The sequence below is a fragment of the Gobio gobio genome (genome assembly GCF_949357685.1).
Source record: "Gobio gobio genome assembly, chromosome: 3".
NCBI lineage: Eukaryota > Metazoa > Chordata > Actinopteri > Cypriniformes > Gobionidae > Gobio > Gobio gobio.
Window position 1 is genome coordinate 65,327,089 of NC_137099.1, and position 10,356 is coordinate 65,337,444.

The 10,356-nt window shown below is 36.4% G+C and overlaps 1 protein-coding gene across 1 annotated transcript; it reads left to right on the top strand.

Annotated features, from left to right (window-relative positions):
• Nucleotides 1–613: 613 nt before the first annotated feature.
• LOC307124239 (E3 ubiquitin-protein ligase TRIM35-like) lies at nucleotides 614–6,549 on the top strand (the record flags this gene model as incomplete). The annotated part of the gene is made up of 4 exons (XM_079813287.1): nucleotides 614–1,074; nucleotides 2,087–2,182; nucleotides 3,134–3,347; nucleotides 5,885–6,549. The coding sequence occupies exons 1-4, from the start codon at nucleotides 691–693 to the stop codon at nucleotides 6,547–6,549; spliced, it is 1,359 nt and encodes a 452-aa protein (XP_079669413.1). The 5' UTR covers nucleotides 614–690.
• Nucleotides 6,550–10,356: the final 3,807 nt, after the last annotated feature.

The window sequence follows — 10,356 nt, forward strand, 5'->3', positions numbered from 1 at the left end:
ACAATAAATGGGACAAACGGTGCTTCCTGAAAACGAGTCGAACAAACCAATTGACTTTTGTGAAACAGCTCACCGAGGACCTCTGCTGGCCACAGGCGTGTAATGCGCGGATGAAAACGAGGCTTTTTACAATGGCACGCGTTGTATAAAGGTCCAATCTGTTTATTTACTGACCCTTTACTGACCTTACGTTTAGGGAGCTGAAGAATCGGGATGTTGTTAAACAATACAATCCATTGAAAACTTTACTTTTACAGCCTCGTTTTCATTCATGTCAAAAATGTGGTCTGTTACACAATGATACTACTGCAATATAATAGTGAAATGTCTAATATAAGTAATCTTAGCGTCCCAACGCGCATCACACAAACCAATACACATATTGTTTTGTAGATATTTCAAAATGATTTGTGTGTGTGTGTTTTTATGTAGGCCTAATGTTACTTTACACTTTGCCAACATTTGTTGAATCTTTTGCATGAGATTTGAATCTGAGGATCATCAGCACATATGCGCCCCCTGTTGTACAGGTAATAAACGCTTTAGTGAGTGTTTTTGGCCATCTTCCAATCAGATTTTGACATGTCATTTCCTCATTTAACAGAGAAGCTGTACAAACATTAGGAAGTGTTTTAAGTGCCACGTCTCTCGGCCAGATTTGTTCTCAGTGAAAGTGTTCTCTCTCTCTAAATGGCGCTTGAGGATGAGCTGTCCTGTCCCGTGTGCACTGAGCTCTTCAGAGATCCAGTGTTACTGAGCTGTGGTCACAGTTTCTGCCGTCAGTGCATCAATGATCACTGGACCTCGAGCGGATCCAGAAACTGTCCCGTCTGTCGACAGGTCTCACCACAGCCACCGGTGTCCAATCTGAGCCTGAGAAACACCTGCGAGTCTTACCTGAGAGAGCAAAACACGAGGACAGAGAGAGATGGAGGACATGTTTGTGAGATCCACGGAGAGAAGCTTGAGCTGTTCTGTCAGACGGATGAACAGGTTTTATGTTCAGAATGTAAGAAACAAATGCACGGATGGCACCCAACTCAGCCGCTACAACAGGCTGTACGACAGCGGAAGGTGAGAATATGTGTGACATTTTAGAAACATTTCATTATGTATCAGCATAGCAATTTACTATTATTTATAAATACACACACACACACACACACACACACATTTTAGATGATCATAGCTGGTTCTCCCAATTTGAGCACTATTTAAAACCCCTTTAAATCACAGACCAATACAATTAATTCAAGAACGCTTTGGAATACAGACCTAAGTTTGGTCTTGTTTTAAAGAAGAGACTCTGCAGATTAGTGCTGAAGTCCAAACAAAGAAAGTATGGAAAAGTTAAATTAACTGTAAACTAAATGTACAGTACTAAATACTTTTTGTTTTATATAAAACTCTAAAATGACTATAAAATCAAAGTCACATGTCTACCCAAATTGTGTTCCAAATTTGAAGTTGATATCACAAAAAATGAAGTTCCCATGAGAGTTTGTTTAGACGCTGTACCAAAAACAGCCACCGGGTGACACACATTCCAGTGAATCCTGTAACAAATTAATACATTTCACTTATATCACCACATATGGAGCCTTGCCTTTCTGACGATATGCGTTTTGACAAGATTAGAATGAGTATGAAATACTTCAAATAAATTTTGTAATATGAAACATGACGCCGCCCCAATAGGGGAGGAGCCCGCTAGAATAATTTAGTGTACCGTTTCTATGGTAACGCAACGTCCAATTTCAAAATGATGAATTTTGAGATTGTAAGCTTTCAAATGATACCTAATTTATGATAATTACTCAAATATGTAATGGGGTTAAAGTAATCCATATAACCTCAATCTTATGAAGCGACGCGAGTGCTTTGCTCTTCACGAAAGTCTTACAGGCTTGCAACGAAACGAGGGAGAGTAATTAATGACAGAATTGACATTTTTGGGTGAAGCTGTTCATTTCCAGCAGGTTTAAATTCTAAGCCTTTGAATCTGTTAATGTAGTGTTGATCACCACAGAAAGACCCAGTGCTGAATTGGTTAAAGTTCGATTAACTTGTGTTGTTCTCTTTAAAGGCGAAGCTGAAAGCAGCTCTTCGTCCTGCTGAGAATATGCTGTTGTCAATACGAAATGGAGCCGCACAAGATGCCAAGATCTCTAAATACAATCAGGTGAGACATTCCAATCGAGGGCTAAATAAACCATTTTTGTTGTTTTGTACCTCTAAGTCAGGGGTAGGCAAGTTCGGTCCTAGAGAGCTGATGTCCTGGAGAGTTTAGCTCCAACCCTAAGCCACCACAGTATAAAACTCATGGCTCCCAGCATGCATTGCAGTATTAAGTATGTCACCATTGTTGAGATTCATACGCTGATTCTTGATAACTGTGTGCGTTTAAACTTTTACCCCATGAATGTATTTAAGAATAAGAATTCAGAATGTCTGATCTGTAGCAAGTAAGTAAACTTATTAATATTTTTAGTCAGTGATGAGTTTAGTTAAACATTTTTCTTCATGATTTACATTTACATTTATGCATTTTTTATCCAAAGCGACTTACATTGCATTCAAGGTACACATTTAAAAAAAAAAGTCAGTTTTTGCTTTCCCTGGGAATCGAACCCATGACATTGGCATTGCTAGCGCCACACTCTACTGTTTGAGCTACAGGAAAGCCAAGATCATGATAATAATTGTTTATGGCTTCTTTTGATTTGCAAAGAGTATGTGTTTTGTTAACACTATAACAAAAACCACAAACTCACATAAAAAGCCAAGAGTCAAACTGCCCAACTAAAGGAAACACTGATCTCCATAATGGCGACCAAACATTTTCAAACCTCTGTTAATTCTCAATAAGAGCTTCTATAGATGTCTTTCAGGGTTGGAGTTAAACTCTGCAGGACAGCGACTCTCTACGACTGAACTTGCCTTTCCCTGCTCTAAGTAGAGGAAAACAATGGTATAATTGTACCCTAAGGACAAATTGTGTACCTTTTAGAGTTATACAAACTTACCTGTTAGCAACAACACTTTCTGCTCTCCCCTACATGAAATATCAAATAAAACATGATCTTTCCTATATTATCATTTCAAAATACAATTGATGTGGCATTCAAAACAGGCTCAAGTTCAGCAGACAGAGAGAAGAATCAGGGAGGAGATTAAGAAACTCCATCTGTTCCTCAAAAAGGAGGAGGAGAGCAGGATTGCAGCTCTGAATGAAGAAGAGAAAGAAAAGAGCGAACCGATGAAGAGCAGAATACGTTTGCTCTCAGATCAAGTCCGAGAGGTGGAGGAGGGGATGAAGGACGATGACGTCACCTTCCTTCGGGTTGGCAAGGCGAAAAACTTTACACACTCACACGTTTTGTTATTTTATGATAGTCACTAATCTAGCGCTCTTACTCCCACAGAATTATAACTGCATTATGAACAGGTATTGTTTGTTTTCTAAAAGAAATTAAAATGACATATAAAACAAATATAACAATTTAAAAATAAAACAAATATATTAAAATATAAGTTCACGTAGGTTAGGGTCCAACTCTCTCTATGACTTTTGCCTCAAAAACTGCTTATTGATATTTAGTAGTTGTTAAGGTTAGGTATTGGGTAGCATTAAGAGATGTAGAATATGATCGTACATAATAAAGGCCCTGATATACTCACGGTGCAAGTCCAAGTTGGGTTGAAAATGGACAAACCAAGTGATTATGTTGGTTTAGCCCATCGATTGGGTTGTATTAACCGAGTGATTGGGTTAAATGTTTGCCTAACCTGCTGGGTAGTTTTATTTAACTCAACTATTGTTTAAAATTACTATATGGATGGCTTAAAATAAACCCAAAGTATGTCAGAAATTAACATTTATTAACATGTTTAATAAATGAACATTACTAATAAGTTTAGTGAATAATAATTAAACATTTATTAAATTGCTTATTAATAGACTCTAAAAAATTCTAGGTTAAAAACAACCCAATTTGGGTTAAAAATGCAACCCAATACAATACATTCACTGGGTCAAAACAACCCATTTGCTGGGTTTGTCCATTTTCAACCCTGCGCCACACTTTAATAAAGCATCTCACCATATCAATGTGGTTATGTTTGCAAGAATGAACCAGAAAAGATTTCGATGTGAAAGGAGGCGGAGCCTCCACGTACACACACACCTATTACATCATTGCCACAGGCCAATGGTAGTACAAAGGTATTTACCAGCCGGAGTGAACTTTTCCGGAAAGCTGTTTCAAAATCCCAAAACGAACTTCGTTTCAGCCTGATTTTGTTTGAAAGGTTTCCACGTCAGTTCGTTCTTCGATTTCGCTTCAATTATATCAGGCCGTTTGGGCGTTAATGTGTGCTTTATAAGTAAATAGCCAGTCATAATATGCATGCTAATATGCAACTAGTTAATAGTGAGAATTGGACCCTAAACTAAATATAAATTCATACTCTGAGGCGCGTGTGTGTGTGTGTGTGTGTGTGTGTGTGTTTAGAGCTAAATACCCGCTTCCACATCCAGAACTGAGTCCAGAATCTCTTATTGATGTTTCCAAACATCTGGGCAACTTGAAGTATGAAGTGTGGGAGAAGATGAAGGACATCTGTCCTTACTGTGAGTAACACTGTAAAATCTAACAGTGATTCTACACTCTAAAAAATGCTGGGTTAAAAACAACCCAAGTTGGGTTGAAAATGGACCAACCCAGCAATTGGGTGGTTTTAACCCAGTGAATGGGTCGTTTTAACCTAGCGGTTGGGTTAAATGTTTGCTTAAAACAACCCAACCGCTGAGTTAAAACAACCCAATTGCTGAATGAGACCGGACTGAATGAGAGGAGGCTGGTGCATTTCAACTCGCTGTCGGTCGGAGAGGAGAGGAGAGCGCAGCTGATATCGATACTGTAGAAAATGAGTATCGTATCGTTTCAGATATTTCAGTATCGATACATAGCGAAATATCGTTATTTTTGACAACATTAGTAAGCATACACACAGGTTCGAAGACTCGTTCTCTCGCCCCCTACAGTGCAATTCGGCTAGGTATACATCTGTGCTAGAATATCAAGGTGAAAGTCATCATAGCTTGTGTAGTATAGACCCAGCTCCCAACCCAACTTTGAGAATAGATTAGCGGCGATATTTTTTTTATCGCCTGATAAGAGTCTCACGTTAACGCAGCACGTTCCACGGCCCACCACTAGTGTATATATATATATATATATATATATATATATATATATATATATATATATATATATATATATATATATATATATATATATATATATATTACACATAATAATTATACACAATATGCACACATATTATGTAAACATGATCGATTGCCCAGCTCTACTAATTAAATATGCACTAATTTGCATATATTTCCAGAACATAAATCTGAACATTGGATTCTTATTTGATTTTGTTGACATTAGAGTTACAGGTTTTTACAAATGCGAATTTGGATTTCACTTTTTATCACAAATGAGAAAATACTATTAAATCAGTGTGAATAATATATGAACAAACCTATAATACTGAAAAGTTTGTTGTAAAGGCTGCTGAAGTGGAGAAAAATGACGCCATTGTCAAAACGATCCCCATTCGCACGAATCTGTGAAAATTACTAAAAACACTGTATTCTGCTGCCAGGCCAGTAGGTGGCGATGAAACACTATAGACTGAACATTTAATACCTGTGCATGACGGCATCGTTTTCACAGATCCGCGCTTTTGTTGTTTACACAGAGAGAATGTACACTTTGAAAAGTTTGCGTTTTCAGGCGTCCAAAACACTGTTGTCGTGTAAATCACTAGAATGCAGAAGAAAACAGGTGAGATTTTCCTCTAATCTCTCCAGACCCTATGATCCTGAACCCAAACACCGCTTCACCAGACGTCTCCATGTCAAATGATCTGACCTGTGTGAGCTTAGGTCTCCGTCGGAAGGACGAGCCCAGCCCTCTTCCTCTGAGCAGGAACCGTATGGTGTTGGGGAGTGTGGGATACAGTAGTGGCGTTCACACGTGGGATATTGAGGTGGGAAACAGTCGCCACTGGAGCCTTGGGGTGTGCTTTGGATCAGTGGAAAGTTCTATTGTGAAAATGATGAACCCTGCACACCCCTGCCTCTGGGGTATCAGACGTGATGGAGACGTGTATAGTTTTCTAAACACTCTGATAATCTTCATAGTGAAGACACATCCCCAAGTAGTGCGAGTGCGGCTAGAGGATTGCTTTGACAAGAAGGGAGGATGGCGGAGGAATGTGAGCTATTTTGATGCTGCTTGTAATTGCCCATTTGCATCGACTTCTCATCTGCCGGCAGGAATGGAGCTCTATCCATTCGTGATCCCAGAAAAGCGCTCCGGCCCGCTGCGTGTTGTCCCAGCTAAAGTTACTGTGACAAATGAACACGCTGAACAGAAGAGATCGTTACTGGAGAGACATAAAGTCTTATTGATTCTCTTAGTAGTGTTGTTAATTCTGGTGCTGTGTGCTTTCATAATATATCATCTGTATTGAGTACTGTACTGAGACTAAACAAGCTACAGAACTGAAATAATTTAGGTTAATCTATTAAACAGAGGTATTTTTTGGTTTGGTTACATTTGGGTGTGATCAGTACGGGTCAACACAGTAAGATACAGAACTAATGTGTCAAATGTTTATAAAATAATGTCAAATCTATTAATTATTAATATTTTTTTATTTCACGATAATAATATACTATATCATAATATAGTTATTTTTGTCTTCAGTGTTCAGTGAGTGATTTTCTTTTTGTCTTTGTTGTTTCATTTGACACAGACAGTAGCAGGTATATTAGGCTGCTGTCACTTTAAGAGCTAATTATTAAATCATTATAAGTTTTGATCTCCAATTGTCTATTCATCCACATGTGCATTTAGCCTAAATGTAGACTATACCACCTGATTATTTTGATTTATGGCTTCCTTTGTAACACATTGTGTTTTGTTAAAACTGTTATAAAAACCACAAACAGAAATAAAAATTGTCAAATTGTCCAATGAACACTGATCACCATAATGGTGACCAAGTGCATTTAGCCTAAATGTAGGCTATACTGTGAGATTGGAAGGTGGTTTCTTGCCTTTGAAATACAACTGAAAATATATTTTAGTATTAACAGTTGAAACTAAAAATAATATTGTTAATTTAAAAAATATATTTCATTGAACTTCATTGTTTACATTAGCATGCACACATATATTTAAAATATGTTTTGGCCTGAAACATGTTATTTGTTTATTTGTATTTGTATGGAATATATATTTTGCACATGTATGGAATTTAATGTCATAATCATTTTCTTTTCTTTTTTCTGGTGTTGCTATACTGTTGGACCTGCTTAAAACGAAGGAAACAAGCTCAAACTATTCTGTTACAATTTAGGCAGAATGTCCTAAAAAAATTTTTTTAAATGATATCCTATTTTCTTAAAGAAGCTTATTTCAATAACATGATATTCAAGTTTTATTTATATATTGAATATTTATATTTTCTTTTAATTTGATGTATAATACGTTTTATTCTCTAGTGTAATATTTTAAGGTGGTTGTGAGGGATTAATGTAAATGTCATAATTCTGATAAATAAAACAGTATGTGTGTTAAGAGCATTCTAGTGGTTGTCTCTGATTAATTTCAAAACTATTTCAAACTAATAGACCCTAGCCAGGATAGAGACATATTTAATAACATTACTGAAAACGAGGAAGATGTACAGTGTGTTCAATGTTGTATGACAACATACGATTGTTCGGAGGACGAAATGTCTTTCTGAAAATAAACCTTCAGTAGCCAAAAACAGTTGTGAGTTGTCATGATCTATGACCTTTATGCCGGCCATAGATCTAATTTAAATTATGATAGCTTATTATATAGTGCATAATAAAACAAATTGAATGTAATTTTTCACTTGATGAACTGTTAATTAATGAATACATGTTGGACAAGTGCAAATGCGTGTATGAACTAAACTGTCAGGCTAATCGGTATCTGTAAGCTAACTAATACAGAAATGAATGGTCATTATAACTGTAGTTGAAACGGCGTTTATCATAACATGACATGTAGAAATTGTAATCAGGCGCTATAAGAGGGTGCCTTTTAAACGTAATTCCCACCGGTTGTAAGAAAAAAGAAACCCTTTTTGATCTTATCAGACTAGCAATTGTTTAATGTTTACAAATGTCGCCTAACTCTTGTAACGCCTTTTATTTCAAAAGCTCAAGTCTAAACACGACTATGAACTTGATATTGGCCAGCGACAGCCCGTTTTTAACATTGTACAGACTCAGAGATCACATGGACTTCAATATTGACGTTCAGAAGAAAGATAAAAACTTTCATTCTGGCTCTCCAGGGGACGTCTTTTCAACATACCTTTGCTCAGTGGGAAATACACGCTTCCTTGGGGAACAAAACGTAACACCAGTAGGTGTTGTGTTAGAGTTAACAAGATACCAACACTTAAGTGATTAATTGAGTGATGATTGTTTGATTATTGAAGACACCTGATAATAATGAGCTGCGAGCCGCCATTGTATAACTTGTGACTCCCAGAATGCATTGCAGCATGAAGGCTGTCACCATTGTTGTCTGTGTGTGTCAAATATTTCTTTCCCCGAACAACATTTAAAAATCATAATTCAGGATGGGTGATCTCTGGCAAATATTTACGGTGAAAGTCTATTGACACATAACCAGTTTTTGTCAGAAATTAATTTAGTCATTCACTTTTCTTTATGATGATAACCATAACACCTGATTTTTTTTATTTATGGCCTCCTTTGTAACAAATCGGGTGTTTTGTTAACACTGTTACAAAAACCACAAACTGAAATAAAAACAAAGAGTCAAATTGTCAAATGAAACACTGATCACCATAATGAGAAAAAATCATCAACTTCTAATCTTCTGTTAATTCTCAAAAAGAATGGTAGACAATTGACAATTGACAATTGAAATAGAGTCGGTCTGATTTGTGTGTGTAAGTATCCTGTTCGACCAGTTCTGCAAAGTCATACAAGTACAGTTCAGACCAGTACCACACACACACAGAGAGAGAGAGAGAGAGAGAAAGAGAAAGAGAGAGAGTATCTGACCACAACCCTGAACAAACAAAACTGTTAAATCATCACCAACATAATTAAACATACATACCACATAAAATGGATCAAAAATGGATCATGTGTCTTTTTGAAGAGAGGCGTGCTGGTACTTTATTAAATAATCAGATATAAAAGAATAACCAGTTAAACTTTGAAACAGTTTGTTCATTATGTATTATAAATTAAACATTTTCTTAGTGTTATATTAATATACATACTATAATAATAAGGACACCCCCCCCCCCCCACTCAGATCACAGACAAAACATTAGTTGACATGATATTCATTAATGATTAAATTTGAATAATGAATATCCTTTTCACACATTTTTCCATCGTGGTTAATTGCTAAACACAATCTTTGTTAGATCATGTTAGATTGTAGTGATCACTATTTTAATATTAAAAATGAATTGAATTGTTGATTGTGAAAGAAAACACGGTGAGAGTCTGCAGTTGCTTTAGTAATGAACACAACTTTCACATGCATCAGACGGACAGATAAACGGTCAGAATTTGGTCAGTTCGTGCGGACCGTTGCACACTTTTGTCTTGTTAGAGCTGCTTAACAGCAGAATTTGGATTTGTCTCATTTGGATTTGTTTTTTACTAGTGTGTGCAGGACACTATAGTTCATTTATGTAAGTGAGAGTAGCAAAATGAAGTAAACTGTGACATTATACCCAAATATTCTTCATACAGTAGAATTGACAAAAAATTGGGACCAAAATGATTCAGACACTTTGACCTGAGCATGTTTTGCTGAAGTGTTTGTTCTTTAATTGCTAATGTGACCTTTAACACCACAGAATGAACAAAATGAATCATTGCTTGTCATTGGTTGAGCTAAACTGGTATTATCTAATTGTGTTCTTAAATTTAACAGCTGATTGGTTGATTGTGATCTGTTACATCCCTTTCTATCAAAGTTATCTGATATTATCAAGATGAATTTGAAACAGTTATACTCACAATTAATCATTAAAAGATCATGATATCAAATCAAACAGACAGGTGAACTTACTCCTAAGACACTGCTTTGTCCGATAAACCTTTGCATTACAATCACACAATAATATTTAAACCTGCTTTTGTGCTGCCGCTGACCCAGAGAAAGCAGCGATCACAAAAGCTGTCTGAAACAACTTCACCAACAGTTTTTTCAATCAATGCTACGATACACTTCAAATAAATAT